Source organism: Cetorhinus maximus, chromosome 16, assembly GCF_964194155.1.
Source record: "Cetorhinus maximus chromosome 16, sCetMax3.hap1.1, whole genome shotgun sequence".
In the NCBI taxonomy this organism is placed as follows: Eukaryota; Metazoa; Chordata; class Chondrichthyes; order Lamniformes; family Cetorhinidae; genus Cetorhinus; species Cetorhinus maximus.
Genome location: NC_135894.1, coordinates 74,739,539 through 74,758,444, shown reverse-complemented (window position 1 = coordinate 74,758,444; position 18,906 = coordinate 74,739,539). Strand labels below are relative to the sequence as shown.

General features: G+C 40.2%; 1 protein-coding gene across 2 annotated transcripts in view; it reads left to right on the top strand.

Annotated features, from left to right (window-relative positions):
* tfg (trafficking from ER to golgi regulator) overlaps window positions 1–18,906 on the top strand; it is a 157,828-nt gene that overhangs the window by 135,473 nt on the left and 3,449 nt on the right. For both annotated transcript variants that reach the window (XM_078560080.1, XM_078560081.1), the window contains exon 7: window positions 4,431–4,520. In XM_078560080.1, coding sequence (XP_078416206.1) covers window positions 4,431–4,520 — 90 coding nt within the window. The remainder of the gene's footprint in view (window positions 1–4,430; window positions 4,521–18,906) is intronic.

Here is an 18,906-nt window from a genome sequence, read left to right as displayed (position 1 = left end):
CCTGAGCAATTTTCCACATTGTTAGGCAGATGCCACTGTTGTAGTTGTGCTGGAACAACTTGGCATGGGGAGCGGCTAGTTCTGGAGTAGAAATCTTCAGTAATAAGCTGGGATGTTGTCAGGGCCCACAGCCTTTGTTCTATCCATTGCTCTATCCATTGCTTTCAGCCATTTCTTGATGTCATGCGACTTGGGAGGCCATGATGAGCATCAAGTTGGCACTTCTGGCTAAGGATGGTTGCAATTGTTTCAATCATGTCTTTTGCACTCTCCCATCATTGAAGATGAGGATATTTGTGGAGCCGCCGCCTCCTGTTAGTTGTTTATAAATTCTATATGATTTTATGTAGCTAATTGGGAATCCTAATCAATAAATTACAAAAATATTGTAACAGACACTGTTGTCAGTCCTGAGATTACAACAATCATATTTGGACGGATTGTACATGTAGCACATTCTTTTATCCACCAGCATTCAAGAGTAGATGTGGCAGGACTGCAGAGCTTTGATCCGTTGACTTGGGATTGCTTTGCTCTATCACATGCTGCTTCAGCCTTTTAATATGCATGTAGCCCTGTTTTGTAGTGTCACCAGGTTGGCATCTCATTTTTAGGTATGCCTGGTGCTGCTCTTGGCATGCTGTCCTATACTACTCACTGAACCCCTGACTTGATGATAATGCTGGAGTGTAGGATATGCCAGGCCATGCAAATTGGAGTTGATTACAATTTCGCCCACAGCATGTCATGGATGTATGTCAGTTTTGAGCTGCTAGGTATATTCTGAATCTCTCCCATTTAACATGATAGTGCCACACAACATGATAGAAAGTATCCTCGGTGTGATTTTGTCTTCACAAAGACTGAGGTCATCACACCTACCAAGACTGCCATAGACAAATGCATCTGTGACCACAAGATTGGCGAGGATGAAGTCAAGAAGGTTTTTCCCTTGTGTTGGCTCTCTTGCCCCCTGCCACCGGCCCTTTCTGGTTGAATGCAACCGAAATTTGGTGTTTTAGGTCTTTGAGACTTGGAAGAGAAACTCAGCACTTTCAGAACAGTTACAAGATTTTGATGAATCCGGGAAAGATTGATCAGGGTCCTTTAATATATGATACCTTCTACATACCACTGAATAGAATGCTGCAATTAAACCACTTAATTTGGGATTTATGAGCAATTCTACTCCTCCATCCTGTTTGATAAATAAGTATTAAATTTTGTGAAATTTTGTGTTAAAATATGGGAAGGACCTGGGATGGTCTGTTTGTACATGGATAAGAGTGTACAAGAAATTTTTTGTTATATTTTAAGGGTGCATTTGCACTACACATACTGATTTCAAACTGGTAGGTTTCAGCCAGGCAGAACCCTATTGACACTTCTTGTCTCTTGCCTGGCTCTGGGATTTGAACTCTGCTGTTTAAGAGAAGAGATCTGTGCAGAGCTCTTTCCTCACAGTTGAAAAGATAAGTGTTTTGTGATTGGGGAGCGTGAGTGTCAATTTTGAAATTGAATTGAGGTAAGGCAAGTTTAAAACGGCCAGAGGGTCCAAGTAAAAGTGGGTATATGTGAATGTACTTTAGCAGGAAGAATAGAAAAGCAGCATACTATTTAAATGGAGAAAGATTGCAGAACTCGGTGGTACAGAGGGATCTAGGTGTCCTGGTACATGAATCACAAAGTTAGTATGGAGGTACAGCAAGTGATTAGGAAAGCAAATGGAATGTTGCCATTTATTGCAAGAGGAATGGAATATAAAAGTAGGAAAGTTTTACTACAGCTGTAAAGGGCCTTGGTGAGACCACATCTGGAATACTGTGTGCAGTTTTGGCGGTCTTATTTTAAAAAAAAGATATAATTGCTTTAGAAGCAGTTCAGGGAAGGTTCACTGGGCTCAATCCTGGGATGAAAGGGTTGTGTTATGAATAAAGGTTGAGCAGGTTAGGCCTATATCCTTCGGAGTTTAGAAGAATGCAAGGTGATCCTATTGAAACATGTAAGATCCTGGGGGTACTTGATAGGGTGTATACCCAGAGGATGTTTCTCCTTGTGGGGAAGACTAAAACTACAGGACATAGTTTAAAAGTAAGAGGCCCCCCTTTTAAGACATCGAAGAGGAGAAACTTCTTCTCCCAAATGGTCACTGGTGTGTGAAATTCTCTTTCCCAGAAAGTAGTGGAGGCTAGGCCTTTGAATTTATTCAAGGCAGAGTTAAACAGATTTTTGTTAGGCAAGGGAGTCCAGGGTTATGGGGGGCAGACAGGAAAGTGGAGCTGAGACCACAACCAGATCAGCCATGATCTTATTGAATGGTGGATCCAGCTCGAAGGGCTGAATGGCCTACTCTTCTTTTGTTGTTTTCTAAACCGCTTTGTAAAACACATCTCACACCGTGCTGGAGCTAGAATCCGTACAGGAGTAAACTGAAATGGTACAAAACTACCATGTCCAAGGAATCTCAGTCACTTCCTTCTCTGGGTAAGTTGAGCTCTGTCTGGATTTGCTGTTCAGTTTAAAATTGGTACTGTACTTTACAGAAATGACTTTATGCCAACGCTAAACTCACAATGCAAATGTGTGCGAGGCCTCATCTTAATGTAACTAGAAATGTATCCAATTGTTTAAACTGTTAGGAAATAGAGACAGTTTAAGTAAGTTATATTTGTAATTCAGTGTTAAGAATAAGGTATATCTTTGATTTGTATTTCTGTATTTGTGTGTTAAGAAAAGGTCAAGTTGAGTTTTAGCTTCACTTTAAAAGGTGCTTGCATTTCTGATGAGTTTTACAACTCTAAGAGAAGTTAAGCAAACAGAAGAGTAGAAAAACTGTGCCATTGCCAAGCAACAGGGGTCCAGATAAGCAGGGCACACACGCACACACACACACACACAAACACACAGAAACAGAAGTTTTGAGCTCAGTTTGAAGACAGCTGCGAGGCAGAAGCAACCTAGAAGAGGCAGGTAGCCAGTCCCAAACTAAAGTTGGTTGAAAGTAGCTGCCAGAGAGAGACTGGAGCAAACAGAACAGATAGCAAGTCCCAAACAAAGAAGAAAGTTCCCAAATCCAGGGGATTGGAATAGGAGAAAGTCCCAAGAAGACCTTCTAGGCAAAGGAAGGACATGAATCTGGAAAAGGCCCTGTTAAGTGAAGTTAAGAGTGAGACTTCAAGCTTAAAGAGAATAAAGGCTTGGGAAAAGCCAGAAGGTCCAAAGATACAACGGAAGGTCTGTAACTCTTTGCTATGTGCATGTGAGGCAGTGGTGTACTGTTGACAGCCGAGTCGGTAAGAGAGAGTGCGTGGAGGAAAGCTTGAACATGTGTGGTGTCCCGGGGAGAGGAGTATCGGAAGGGGAGTTCGAAACCCTGGAGGTGAACCTTTGCAGAAGGTGCCTGAGAGAAAGCGTCAGTTTGGGAGGAGATTCCAAGGCGAGGCCTTGGAGAGTGGAGATTGGAAACCACCGTGTGAAAGACGGAGTGCAGTGAGACCAGTTGGCACGTGGTGTGACAAGAGTCTGGGGGCAGTTAATGAGAGACCCATAGCTTCTTGTTGAGTTGGCATCTGTTGCTTGGTTCCGGAGTGTGGTGTGTCTGACCACAGGTCGCCTACTGGTTTACATGGACTGTGCACTTACTGTGGACGTAGCGTATAAAATAGCTTTTGTAACTTGTGTTATCCTTACAAATTTGTATATTTCTGTAAAGGTATAGTTGTGGGCGAAGGAGTAGTGTAACATTGCTCATCTTTTCTTGTTGAATAAATATTTTATTCTTTTGTTAAAAGCTCATCAGCTGATTCCTGTGATTCTGTTCAGTAGCTACCCTCCACGCATCTAAACAAACAAATAAAAATTAGGATCTATCAAGCTGTGTTCCACCCTGGGATCAGGTTTGTCCAGTTGTAACATCAGCTGGGATCATCACAAAACAAAGAAAATAATAATTATTGGCCCAGGTATGAAGTATTTAAGGAAATAGAGGCAGTTTTTAAAAATTGCCCCTTTATTTTAGTTGATTAGAAACTCTTCGCAGTTGTCAGGTTACATTTTAAGCTGCGGTGAAAAATCGAACCTTTTAAATTGTCAGCTAGCGTTTGGGATGTTTCGTGTCTACAGACTTGTCTTGGGTATATGAATAAGTGTGTCCCAGAGGGCATTTTACTTTTGTTGTTGCAATTCATTGATTGAGGAGATGTAGATGTTGAGGAAAAAGTTGTGGCCTACTTACCTAAGTCCTCAGCTAGAGGAGGCTGCATTTGAAATGAAAGCCCTGTGGGATTGAACTATTCTAAACTGAAATGCTACACTTTCTTTTACCCGAACAAGTCATATTCAGGATAAGTGTTTTAATGTGATCATTTTATAATCATTCATAACTTTTAATGCTGATGTGCGATTTCAGCCATTTGCTTTTTGTTGAATAGGCCAATTGTATCAGCAGTACCAGCAACCTGGGTATGCACCTCAGCAGCAACAGCCACAGGCCCAGCCACAGTATGGACTGCAGTACTCAGGTGAGAGGACAGCAATAAATGGACGAAGTCGTCAGCATTGCTTTCAGTTCTAGTTCTTTCTACGAAAGTATCTATTTGAGGCTTTGCTAACTTTTTGCCACCTGTAGTTATTGAGAATAAAAAAGTGCAGGGGAAATCTAGCTAATTGCTCCTCCTTTAAACAAACGAGAAGTTGAATATGTGGTGTAAAAATTAACATTTAAGCTAACATTCACAAGAAAAGTGGCAAAGTACAATAAAAGAAGGTGGGATTGGCAGACTTATGGCTCAGCTGTATGAACATAAATCTATTAACTCTTCGAGCAGAATAACAACAATGAACCAGGGTTTTTTTATGTCAGATGGGATCTGTGCTTAGATGTTGACTTTGGTACTAAATATTTTGAGTGCCTTCATCAGTTCATTGTGGACTGGCACATTTTTTTTTTATTGGCTGCCAATTTAAAAAGATAAATCATTTACGTTTTTTCTTGTGTAAATATGGAAGTTTGACTTAAACATAAGAGGGGAGAGTTTGCACTTTGGACACAATTGGGAAAATGTACCCAAGCTGCATGTGTAATTGTGCTGGTTTGGTTACAGTTTAAATTTCTCCTAAAATTCATTTTCGATAATCATAAAACTTTCTGAGAGCCAGTGCAGTTGGGCAGCGTAATTTGAACATAATTGTTTCCTTTTCTCTTTCCATCAAAAGGCCTTCCTTAATGTATTTAGAAGTGGTATGGTGCAGTTTCGTTTAACAGCTCAAAATAATTTTATCACTTAAAATACTAAATACAGTAAGCATTTTTGATCAGTGTGTCCAGTCCTCCATGTGATTAACTTGATTTGAAAATGACATTTTTAAAAAGCTATATTGAACCATTTAATAATTTCATTGGTGTACAAAAGGCAGTCTCTCAAAGTTAAAAAATTTATGATTTGAGAAGACTTGTAAAACATGCGTGTTTGCATAGGAAAATGAATGTAATTTGAAGAGCATTTCACAAAACAATTGATGGAATCTCTCAAATTCAATCTGGATGTGGGGTGGTTTTGTAGTCAGGTCTTGTGGGCAAATTGAATTTGAACCAGGGTAAAAGATCATGGGAAGACGAATGGAAGTACTTTAGGACATAATTGTTTAAAACTACCTGATCTTTTTGGGCCAGTTTGGCAGGATCTGTGAGGATTGTGCTGATATTACTAGCATAAACTTGACCCCAAATAATTTTTGATACTGTTTTAGTCATAATTGAATGTAGTAACTCTGCATCCCTTCATGTTACAGAGAACGAATGCCATCATGGAGTAAGCCTCTTATCTCAAGGTTTCTATGCCTTCTAACTGCATTGAGGGTGAAACAATGCAGATCAAATTTAATGTAGACAAGTGTAAATGCACATGACGAAAACATTGAAGCATAATTATTCTGTGCTGTCTAAATAGCTGAGAGTGAATTTGTAAACATTCTAGTTAATAGACTTGTCATTTAATATGTCCAGTTGTGGCAGACTAGAAATCAGAAAGTAAAGAAAATGTTAAATAATGTTGCCAAACCAGAGTTGGAGAATGTCCTTAAAGTATGTTATACTGTGTTCAGACCACATATTTGTACTATTCAATTCCAATCACTAAGACTTGAGAAAAATATTCGGTGATGGTATTGCCAGAAGGCCACTTGGCTGATCTCCAGAATCATAAAATTTATGAGGAATCACTGAAGAAAATTGGTCTTTTCAGCTTTGAAATGAGGCAACTGAAAGGGAATTTCTTCGACACATGCACAATTATACATGGTACAACATTTATAAGGCACCCTTTTACTTAGTAAAATATCCCAGGAGTGTAATCGGACAAAAATTGACATTCACCAAGGAAGGAGATATTAGGATGGGTATCTGAAAGCTTTGTAAAATAGGTAGTTTGAGGAGGAAGAGAGGTTTAAAAAGGGAATTTAAAAGCTTCAGACCTAGATTGCAAAAGACATTGAATGCTGAGGCAAAAGGAGTGGGCGATGCTCAAGAGGCCAGAGTTGGAGGACTAGAGAGTTCTTGGAGATTTGTAGGGCTGGAGAAGGTTACAGAGGTTAGAAGAGACGAGGCCATACAGAAATTTGCGCATAAGAATGAGAATTTTAAAATTGAGAGGTTAATGGACTGGAAGCCAATGTAGGGCAGTGAGCATGGGTGATGGGTGCGTGAGGTTTGGTGCAGTTTAGACTATAAGAAGCTGAATTTCAACAGCATATAAACTCAGGCAGAAGCAGAGACTGGTGATGCTGTGGAGGTGGAAGAAGATGAAGAAGTTAAATTAGAAACACTACTTCAATTTAAAGTGTTACAGTAGGAAGGGAGCAAAAGTTCAAACCAGAGAGAGGCCAATTTCAGACTCATTGCAGAATAGCTCAAATTTGCTCTGAGGGCTAAGTAATGGATAGCCTCAGCTCTTCTATGAATTGAAATAGCAAAGCATCTAATTGGATGGAAGAATTGTTACAGATTTTTTTCCTGATAAATACTTTTTTTCATTTCACCTTGCATGACATCAGGTTTTAATCTGCTTCTTCATTAAGTATAGTTTCTCTTTCAGCCTGATAATGTATCTAACCACTAGGAAAATATATTTTGCTAATGCTAGCAATTTTAAGTTGCTTATATTGAAAATACTCTCCCGATACTGATGTTCTTTATCAAAATTACTATTATAGCATACTGTGACCTGATGCCACTTGATATAAGCTTAGAAATATGGAATGGTTATAGGACAAAAGGAGGCTGTTCGGCCTGTCATGCCTGTGCTGGTTCTCTGCAAGAGCAATTTACCTAGTACTACTCCCCCGCCTTTTCCCCGTAGCCGTGAAATTTCTTCCTCTTCAGAAAATGAGCCAGTTCTCTTTTGAAAACCACAATTGAATCTGCCTTCACTGCATGCTCAGGAGGCTCATTCCAGATCTTAAACACTTGCATGAAAAGGTTTTCCTCATGTCACATTCGCTCGTTTTGCCCATCATCTGAAATCTGTTCCTCCTTGGTTCTCGATCTTTCCACCAATGGGAACAGTTTCTCCCTATCTACACTGTCCAGACCCCTCATGATTTTCAAGACCTCTGTCAAATTTCCTCTTAACCTTCTCCTCTCTAAGGAGAACAGCTCCAGCTTCTCTAATCTATCTCCGTAATTGAAGTTCCTCATCCTTGGAACGATTCTCGTAAATTTTTTCTGCAGCCTCTGAAATGCAGTTGGATCCTTCCTAAAATGGGATGACCAGAGCTGAATGCAATGTTCCAGTTGAGGCTGAACCAGTGGTTTATACCCATATATCATAACATCCTTGCTTTTGTCCTCTATGCCCCTATTTATAAAGCCCAGGATCCTGATGCATTATTAACTGCTCTCTCAACCTGCCTTGCCACCTTTAGTGATTTGTGCACATAGTTCCCCAGGTCCCTCTGCCCCTGTACCCTCTATAGAATTGTACCCTTTATTTTATAATGCTCTCCCCATTCTTCTTACCAAAATGAATCACTTTACACTGCTCTGCACAAAATTTCATCTGCCACTTGTTTGCCCACTCCGCAAGCCTGTCTTACGTTCTTTTGAATTTTAGCTCTATCCTTCTCATGGTTCACACTACTTCCAAGTTTAGTGACATTGGAAAATTTTGCCATTGTGCCCGGTACTGCAAGGTCCAGGTCATTAATATATATCAGGAAGAGCAGGGTTCCTGCTTCATATTTTTCTCTTTCTCTTTCATTATCCAGGGAGTTCTGGATTTGTTTGATTTATCCCTCTGCCTTGTAGGAATGTGTCTTAACTGTACCCAAACTTATCTCTTCTTTAAAGATAGACCATTGTCCATTTACAGTTTTGCCTGCAAACCTTTGATTCCTATTTATCAGGGCCAGATCCATTCTCACCTCATTGGTTGGCCTTCCCATAATTAATTATTTTCGCTCTAGATTGCCCCTTGTCTTTTTCCGCAGCCAATCTAGACCTTATGATACAATAATCACTGTCCACAATGATCACTGTTCTCTAAATGTTCCCCAACTGACATTTGATCCACTCGGCATGCTCGGGAGGCATGATCCATCTCATTGCCAAGAACCGGGTCCAAAAATGCTTTCTTTTTTATTGGGCTGGAAACATACTAATGTAGAAAATTCTCCAGAGCACACTGTAGGAATTCTTGCACCTCTCTGCCCTTCACACTACTACTATCCCAGTCTATATTGGGATCATTAAAGTCCCCCATTATAACTACTCTATAATTCTTGCACACCTCTGTAATTTCCTTGCACATTTCCTACTAGTTGAAAGCCTATAGATCACACCGAGCAATGCAATGGTACCTTTATTGTTTCTTACCTCTAACCAAATAGATTCTGCCCTTGACCGCTGTGGGACATCATCTCTCTCCAGCACTGCAATGTTCTCCTTGATCGATATTGCCTCTTTTCCTCCTTTCATTCTTTCCCCATCTTTCCTCAACAGGAACCCAAGAAATCCTTGTATCCAGGAATATTTAGCAGCCAGTCCTGCCATTCTTTGAGTCAGGCCTCTGTTTTCACCACAGCATTATATTTCCAAGTGGTTTTCTGCACCTGCATTCACCATTTATCATACTCCATGCATTCACATACATGCACAGGAACCCTAATTTAGACTTTATTACATTCACTCTTACTCTGACCCCCACCTGATACCTTGCTATTTCCTACTCTAATGCTATCTGACTCTCTCAAATCCCTGGGCACCTTGGTATTTCTCTCTGATATTACCTCTTTGTTCCCACACCCCTGCCAAGTTATTTTAAATCCTCCCCAATAGCACTAGCAAATTGCCCCATAAGAAAATGGGCCCCAGCTCTGCCCATGGACAACCTTCCTGGCCTGTAATGGCCCCATCTCCGTCAGAACACATTCCAATGCCCCAGAAATCTAAAACCTTTCATCTGCACCATCTCTACAGCCACCCATTCATCTGTTCTATCTTTCTATTTCTATACTCACTCGCGCATTGTACCAGGAGTAATATAAAGATTACTACCTTTGAGGTTCTTGTTGCAGGTTTTCTACCTAGTTCTCTATACCCTAACTAAGGACTACATCCCTCTTTCTACCTATGTCACTAATGTAGACCCATAAACATTGGTTGTTCACGCTCCCCCTCAGAGCGCTTGGCAGCCAATCTGAGTCAGGCAGGTAAGGGCACCTTAGGTGCAGTGCTGGAGGAGCTTTGTCTTTTGCCTTTGTCCAACAGGTATGAGGTTCTTGCTACATCTGTGGATGAGGGAAAGGTCTGCAGGATGGTTGAGAAAACTGGTCACAGCAATGTGGCAGAGAAGGCCATTCCAATTGGGGGAATGAAAAAGAATGTGGTAATTTAGGGGACAATATAATACAGGAAAAACAGTAGCTGAACAATGGGCTACCTTCAAAAAAGAATTGGTTCGGGCACAATTAAAGTATATACCACCGAAAGGGAAAGGTAGGGCAAACAAATCCAGAGCTCCCTGGATGAAAAAGGAGATTAAAATTAAGATAAAGGATTGTGCTTATGACAGGTGTCAGGTAGAAAATACAATTGAGAACCAAGAAGAATACAGAAGGTCCAGAGGGGAGGTGAAAAAGAAAATTAGAGAAGCGAAGAGGGATTGTGAGAAAAGACTGGCAGCCAGCATAAAAAGGAATCCCAAAGTCTTCTATAGACATCAATAGTAAAAGGAGGAGTCAGGCCGATTAGGGACCTAAAAGGGAATTTACATATGGACGAAGGGGCCATGACTGAGGTATTAATGAATACTTTACATCTGTCTTTACCAAGGAGGTAGATGCTGCCCAGGCCATGGTGACAGATGAGAAAACTCTGTTACTAGAAGGGTTCAAAATTGCTGAGGAGGAAGTGTTGAATAGACTGTCTGCACTTAAAGTTGACAAGGCACTGGGACCGAATGAGATGCATCCAAGGATATTGAAGGAAGTGAGAGTAGAAATTGCAGGGGCACTGGCCATAATCTTTCAGTCTTCCCTAGACTCAGGAGTGGTGTCAGAGGACTGGAGAATTGCAATAATTACGCCCGTGTTCAAAAATGGTTGTAAGGATAAGCCCAGCAATTACAGACCAGTCAGTTTAACTTCAGTGGTGGGCAAAATTCTAGAAACAATTATTCAGAATAGTAGTCACATGGAAAAATATGAGTTGATAAGAAGAGCCAGCATGGATTTCTAAAGGGGAAATCATGTTTAACTAACTTGCTGGAGCTTTTTGTAGAGGTAACAGAAAAGGGCGATGAGGGTAATGCTGTTGATGTGTACATGGACTTTGAAAAGGCACTTGACACAGTACCACACAACTGTCTTGTGAGAAAAGTTATTGTTCATGGAATAAAAGGGACAGTAGCAACGTGGATACAAAATTGGCTGAAAATTAGGAAGCAGAGAGTGATGGTCAATGGACATTTTTCGGGCTGGAGGAAGGTTTGTTGTGGAGTTCCCCAGGGGTCAGTATTGGGACCCTTGCTTTTCCTGATATGTATTAACGATCTAGATCTTAGTGTGCAGGTGACAATTTCAAAGTTTGCGGATGATACGAAGCTTGAGAGTGTTGTGAATTGTGAGGAGAATGGTGTGGAACTTCAAGAGGACATAAGACAAGTTGGTGGAGTGGGCAGATAGGTGATAGATGAAGTTCAACACATGGAGAAGTGTGAGGTGATGCATTTTGATATAACATGGACAGACAATATAAAATAAGAAGTAAAATTTTGAAGGGGGTGCAGGAGCAGAAAGACTTGGGTGTACATGTGCATAGATCATTGAAGGTGGCAGGACAGGTGGAGAGAACAGTTAATAAAGCATATAGTATGCTGGGCATTATTAATAGGGGCATAGGATACAAAAGCAGGGAGGTTATGCGGAATTTATATAAGACACTCGTTAGACCTCAGCTAGAATTTTGTGTACAGTTCAGGGCGCTACATTATAGGAAGGATGTGAACACATTGGAGAGAGAGGTTTACAAGAATGGTTCCAGGAATGAGAAACTTCAGCTATGAGGATAGGTTGGAGAGGTTGGGACTGTTCTCCTTGGAGAAAAGAAGGCTGAGATGAGATTTGATAGAGATGTTCAAAATCATAAGGGTTTGGACAGAAGGAGAAACTTCTCCCGTGAAAGGATCAAGATCGTAAAAGGATGGAGAACAAGAGGGCACAGATTTAAAGTGATTTGCAAGAGAAGCAAATGTGATGTGAGAAAAAACTTTTTCATACAGTGAGTGGTTCGGGTCTGGAATGCACTGCTTGGAAGTGTGGTGGAGGCAGGTTCATTTGAGGCGTTCAAGAGGCCATTAGATGACTATTCGAATACAAACAATGTGCAGGGGTACAGGGAAAAGGCAGGGCAATGGCACTGGGTCAAAATGCTCATTTGGAGAACCGGTGCAGACATGATGGGCCGAATGGCCGAAGGTGCTGTTAAAATTCTGTGATTCTGGGAATTGATGTTCTCTGCATCCATGATCGGGAGTTCTGTTGTGGCCTGCCTGGTGCTAGGGTTAAGGGCGTTGGATCTACAGAAGAACTTGGAGGGGGAGGGTCTGAAAAAGTGGGGTTTTGATTCAGTGGGGCATTGGCACCTGTACTGAGGGAAAAGGAAGCTGTTCTGTTGGGACAAACTCCGCTCAAACCCAGCTGGGAATCAAATAACTAGGGCAGTTGAAAGGCCTTTAAACTAAAAAAGGGCGAAGAGGGTTCAGATAAGGGGAAATTTATAAACTGAAAGAGAAAAGTCAAGGCCACAGAGCAGTGTAGCGAGTTGGGTAATGATGCACAATGTACGACAGGAAGGGCCAAAGAGTTTAACAGTAATAGTGCATCGGTGAATAAGGTCAAATCAGGGATAAATGATAAAAAGTTAAATTAAAAAGGCATTTTTATCTGAATGCACAAAGCATTTGTGATGAGTTAGATGAATTAACGGCACAAATAGAGATAAAAGGGTTCAATCTATCGGCCATTACAGAGGCATGGTTGCATGGTGAGCAAGGTTGAGAATTAAAAAATTTTTTATTCATTCACGGGATGTGGGCTTCACTGGCTGGGACAGCATTTATTGCCCATCCCTAGTTGCCCTTGAGAAGGTGGTGGTGAGCTGCCGCCTTGAGCTGCAGTCCATGTGGTGTAGGAACGGAGTTCGAGGATTTTGACCCAGCGACAGTGAAGGAACGGCGATATATTTCCAAGTCAGGATGGTGAGTGACTTGGAGGGAAACTTCCAGGTGGTGATGTTCCCATCTATCTGCTGCCCTTGTCCTTCTAGATGGCAGTGGTCGTGGGTTTGGAAGGTGCTGTCCAAGAAGCCTTGGTGAATTCCTTCATGAATATTTGAGTACTTGATGTTTTGAAAAGGCAGGCAAAATGAAAATGGGGCGGGTAGCCCTCATAATAAAGAATGACATAAGGACAGTAATGAGGGAGAACCTTGGCTGAAGAGCAAGAAGTAGAATAAGTATGATTTTTTTTAAAAAGCAAGCGGCAGAAAATGTTGGTGGATGTGGTTTCCAGGATCCCTAATAGTTGTGCTGTTGGGCAGAGTATTAATCAAGGAACAAGAGGAGTATGTACAAAAGGCAATTCAGTAATCATGGGATATTTTAGCCTTCATATAGTCTGGACAATCAAATAGATGGTAATTTGGAAAAAGAGTTCATGAAATGCATTTGAAATAATTTCGGAGAATCATATATTGTGGAACCAATCAGGAAGAAGCTAGTTTAAATCTTGCATTGTGTAATGGGGCAGGATTAATTATTAATTGCATATTAAGGGGGAGCTCTGGGGAAGAATGATAACATGGTAGAATTTCACACCGATTTCGAGAGTGACGTACATAAGTCCGAAACTAGAGTATTAAACTTGAGTAAAGTTGATTGCGTAAGTATTGGGGTGAGTTGGCTAAGATAGATTGGGAAATTAAAATAAAAGGTATCATGGTAGATAACCTATGGCAAGCACTCAAAGAAATATTTTGTAATTCTCAACAAATACACATTCCATTGAGAAATAAAAAAACTCCAGTTGGGAAGTGGTCCATCCATGGCTAAATAAAGGGAGATTAAGGATAGCTTAAAAGAAGAGGCCTGTGACATTTCCGAGAAGAATAGTAAAACCTGAGGACTGGGAGAGTTTTAGAAACCAGACCAAAAAATTGATAGAGGCAGTAAATAGAATAGGAGAGTAAACTAGCAAGCAATATAAAAAGATTGTAGGAGCTTCTACAAGTATGTATAAAAGAAATGAGAAATCATATGTGGGTCCCTTAGAGACTGAGACAGGAGAAATTATAATGGTAGGGAGAAAATGGCAGATTTTTAAAAATATCTCAAATAGTAGGGAACCAAATATCTTATGAGATTTAAGAATATAAAGTAATTAATGTTAGTAGAGAAAATGTATGGGTAAAATTAATGGGACCAAAGGCAGATAAATTCCCTGGACCTGATGGCCTACATCCTCGGGTTCTAAAAGAGGCAGCTGCAGAAATAGTGGATGCAATGCTTGTGATTTTCTAAAATATACTAGATTCTGAAATAGTCCCAGTGAATTGGAAAATAGCAAATTCCACACTGCTATTCAAGAAAGGAGGGAAAGAGAAAATAGTCAATTGTAGACCCGTTGGCCTGACATCAGTTGTCGGGCACATTTATTTATTATGTTTTTCACAGAATGTGGGCATCACTGGCTAGACCAGCATTTGTTGCCCTTGAGAAGGTGGTGGTAAGCTGCCGCCTTGAACTACTGCAGTTCATGTGGTGTAGGTACACCCACAGTGCTGTTAGGAATGCTGGACTCTATGATTAGGGAATTGGTAACAGGACACTTGAAGTATCATAATATGATTAGGCAGAGTCAGCAATGCATTATGAATGGTTTTATGAGAAGGGAAATCATCAAATTAATAAAGGGAAACCCTGTTTGAAAAATCTATTGGAGTGTTTTTTTGAGTATGTAGCTAGCAGGGTAGATAAAACAGAACCAGTAGATGTGGTATATTTGGATTCTTGAAAGGTGTTCGATATGGTGCCATAAGAAAGATTGTTGCACAACGTAAGTGCTTGTGGTGTTGGAGGTAATATATTAACATGGATAGAGGATTGATTAAGTGGCAGAATGTAGGAATGAGTGATTCTTTTCAGATTGCCAGGCGGTTACTAGCAGAGTGTTGCATGGATCAGTGCTGGAGTGTCAGCTATTTATAATCTATATTAGTAACTTGGATGAAGGGGCCGAGTGTAACATATTCAAGTTTGATGGTAATACAAAGCTAGGTGGGAAAATAATTTGTAAGGACACAGAGTCTGCAACGAAATATAGATAGGTTAAGTGAGTGGGCAAGATGATGGCAGATGAAGAATAATGAGGGGAAATGTGAAATTATTTTAGAAATAATAGAGGAGCAGAAATTTTTTTAGTGGGAAACAATTAGATGTTGTCAGAGGGCTTTGGATGTCCTTGTTTATGGAATACACAACATTAACATGCAGGTACAGAAAAATGGCATGTCGACCTTTATTGCAAGAGAGCACAATGTAACAAATAGGAGCAGGTTAAGACCATGCGGCCCCTTGACCCTGTTCCGCCTTTCAACATGATCATGGCTAATCTTGGACTTCAGCTCCACTTTGCCACCCACTCCCCATATCCCTTGATTCCCTCAGAGACAAAAAACCTGTCTATCACAGCCTTAAATATATTCAATGATGGCGCATCCTCAACTTTGAGGTAGAGAATTCCAAAGAATCAGAACCGTTTGAGTGAAGAAATTTCTCCTCATCTGAGTCCCAAATGATCTGTCCCTTATCCTGAAACTGTGCTCCCTGCACCGTGTTCTAGTTTCTCCAGCCAGGGGAAACAACTTCTCAGTATCTACCCTGTCAAGCCCTTCATAATTTTGAAAGTTTCAATGAGATCACCTCTCATTCTTCTAAACTCTAGAGAACATAGATCCAGTTTACTTAGCCTTTCATCATAGGACAACCCTCTCATCTGAGAGACCAGTCTGGTGAACCTTCGCTATACAGCCTCCAATACAAGTATATCCTTCCTTAAATATGGAAACCAAAGTTGCACAATGTATTGTAGGTGGTGTGGTCTCACCAAAGCCCTGTACAATTGTAGCAAGACTTCTTTATTCTTGTACTCTGATCCCTTTGCAATAAAGGTCAATATGCCATTTGCTTTCTTAATTGCTTGCTGTACCTGCATGCTAACTGTTTGAGTTCCTTTGTGAGTACAACCAAGGCTCCCTGAACATCAACATTTACAAGTTTCATAACTTTTAAAAAATATTCTGCTTTTTGATTCTTACGACAAAAGTGAATAACTTCACACTTCCCCACATTATACTCCATCTGCCACCTTGTCGCCCATTCACCTAACCTGTCTGCCTCTTTGCAGCCTCTTTGTGTCCGCCTCACAGTTAGCATTCCCACCTAGCTTTGTATTGTCAGCAAACTTAGATCCATTACTCTCTGTCTCTTAGTCTAAATCATTAATATAGATTGGAAATAGTGAAGCCCAGCGCTTATCTTGTGGCGCTCCACTAGTCACAGCCCGCCAACTTGAAAATGCCCCATTTATCCCTACTCTTAGCTTCCTGTCTGTTAATCAATCCTCTTATCAATGCTAATACATAGCCCCCAACCCCATGAGGCTTATCTTGTGTATTAGCCTTTTTGTGTGGCACCTTATTGAATGCCTTTTGGAAATCTAAATATACAACATCCACTGGTTAACCTTTACCCTACTAGTTACATACTCAAAAGAAAACTCTTAAATTTGTCAAACAGGATTTCCCTTTCATATGGCCATGTAAAACCTATTATAATCATACTGTGCTTTTCTAAGTGTATTGTTAAGACTTCCTTAATAATAGATTTGACTGATGTCTGACTAAAAGAGGGCTGGAGTACAAGAGTAAGGAAGTCTTGCTAAAGCTGTACCAGGTTTTGGTGGTACTGGATATGAAGTAGTGTGTACAGTATTGGCCTCTGTACCTAAGGAAGGATGTACGTGCCTTGGAGTGGGTGCAAGAAAGGCTCGCCAGCCTGATCTGTGGAATGAGAGGGTTGTTCTATAGGGACAGATTGGGAAGAATGGGCCAATATTCTCTGGAGTTTAGAATAATGAGAAATTATCTCTTTGAAATATTTAAAATTATGAGAGGGCTTGACAGAGTAGGCATTGAGTGTTTGTTTCCTCAGACTGGGGAATCTATAACAAGGGGGACATATTCTCTTAGGATATGAGGTTAGTCTTTTCAGGCAGAGATGAGAAATTTCTTCATTCAGCAGGTTGTGAATCTTTGGAATTCATTTCCCCAGAGGACTGTGATTGTACAGTCATTGAGTTAACTCAAGACAGAGATCTATGGATGTTTGGACTCTCAGGGAGTGAAGGAGTCAAGGAATATGGGGTTGCCGCAGGAAAGTGGTGTTGAGGTCAAATGTTAACCATAATCTGAGCAGGAGCAAGCTCGAGGTGCCATATAGCCTACTCCTGTTCCAATTTCTCATTTAATTCAGCTTACCATGCCCTTAGCATCTGGGCCATAATCACTGGAATTCCCTCCCTAACCATTTGGCTTCTCCCTTTAAGGTTCCCCTTAAAGCCTGCATCTTTGACCAAGCTTTTGGTCCTGTGACTCACCAATTTTCGTCTGCGTATTGTGAAGCATTTACTACATTAGAGGCACTACATAAATGCTAGCTGTTGCAAGATTGTTAGTAGGAATGCAGGCATGTTCTACCAAACATGTTATTTAAGTTTTACATTTCTCCAGCCATCCTTCCCCAATACCTGTCAACCTGTCATATTTGTGAAATAGAATTGCTAGATTTCAAACAGGATATCCAACTGTTTCAGACAGAACCAGCAAGTTATGTACGATAGTTGTAAGCACCAAGCCAAAAGTCTGAAATACTGTGGATCTTCTATAAGCAAGATTCTGTGGGTCATAATGTAGCCAAAGTAGTCAAGTCGTGAGAATATTTTCAGGGGTCAGTCTTTTGGAGTATGCACAACGTTGAAGGAGAATTCTAATTCTGCATACTTTATTCTGCGATAAATGTTGGTTATTGTCAATGCAAAATTAACCTTTCTTCAGTGTACAGTGTACCAATTTAGAAACCATGAGAGTGGAATGAAAGTTTTTTAAGAAGTTGAAATATATTACGATTAAAACTTTGGCTATAGCATACAGAAGAAACTGTTAATTTGCTTTTTTTGAGCATTACATCAATGAATCTAGGCCAGTTTAGGCATGTCTACACCAGAAGATGACAATGCTGCCTGGAGCTTATTTCAGTTCAAATATCTTTAATTAAAAGAAGCATATCTGTAATATCTGAAGGGGGAAGGATGGGGAGAAGAGAGTTTTTTGGTATTAAATTTTTCTCTCTCCAACATGACAAGGAAGTGTTGGATTATTCATTCATGAGAGATTTTTATTTGCATGCAATCTCCAACAGCTGCTAAGAAACCTACCCTTTTGAACTTTCATGTAGTGAAAAGGTCTGCTTTGGTGTATTTAGCATTGCCTGTGACAAACTGCAGTTGAGCTGTTGTCAAATGGTTTAGAACCTGATAAACTAAAGCAGAAAAAATTGACTCTGTTTATTTTAACTCTAGTGCAATTTTAATGCCCATTTTTATGACTGACTTTTTAATGGAGGCTGCGTCCATGCATTGGTCCAAGTTTCCCTTAAAGTTTAGCAGAATAACAATGTGTATTGATTTATGCACAGCTATTGTATTTTACATTATGTGCCACTGTTCTGCTATGACCATGTGAAAGATGTAATAGATGCAATTGCATTACTTGCTAGATTTGCTCTTATAGCTGTTTCAACAGTGAAAATCACCACAATAGAACTGCTGAATCATAATCAGTCCCGACTGTCTTATCTGCACCGATCTACTCAAGATTGTGATCTAGTGTTGGAAAATGTCAGCCCAGGTTTAACATAGGAACCAATAACACTCTGTCATCAATAGCTGCAATTCATACCTACCTACAAGTGCACCTCCAACTATTTTGGTTGATGGATGGATTAGTAGGTGTAATATACTTACTTTATAGTATATAGATTCTAATGATCACCCGCTAGGCATGATGGCATTCTCTGAAATGAGTGCATTCATTTACATTCATGTAATTTGGTCAATACAAATTAAACATATTTAATAATGATGTCCCTGTCAATCATTAGAAAAACTTTGACAGATATCAGCTGGTAAATGTAATAATTTAGGGGCATATATATTTGTATTGTTACATTTTCTTTGAAGAATAGTCTGCATGTACAGCACTCCTGCCTTTTCATTTTGAATTTCTATAGGTTCCAC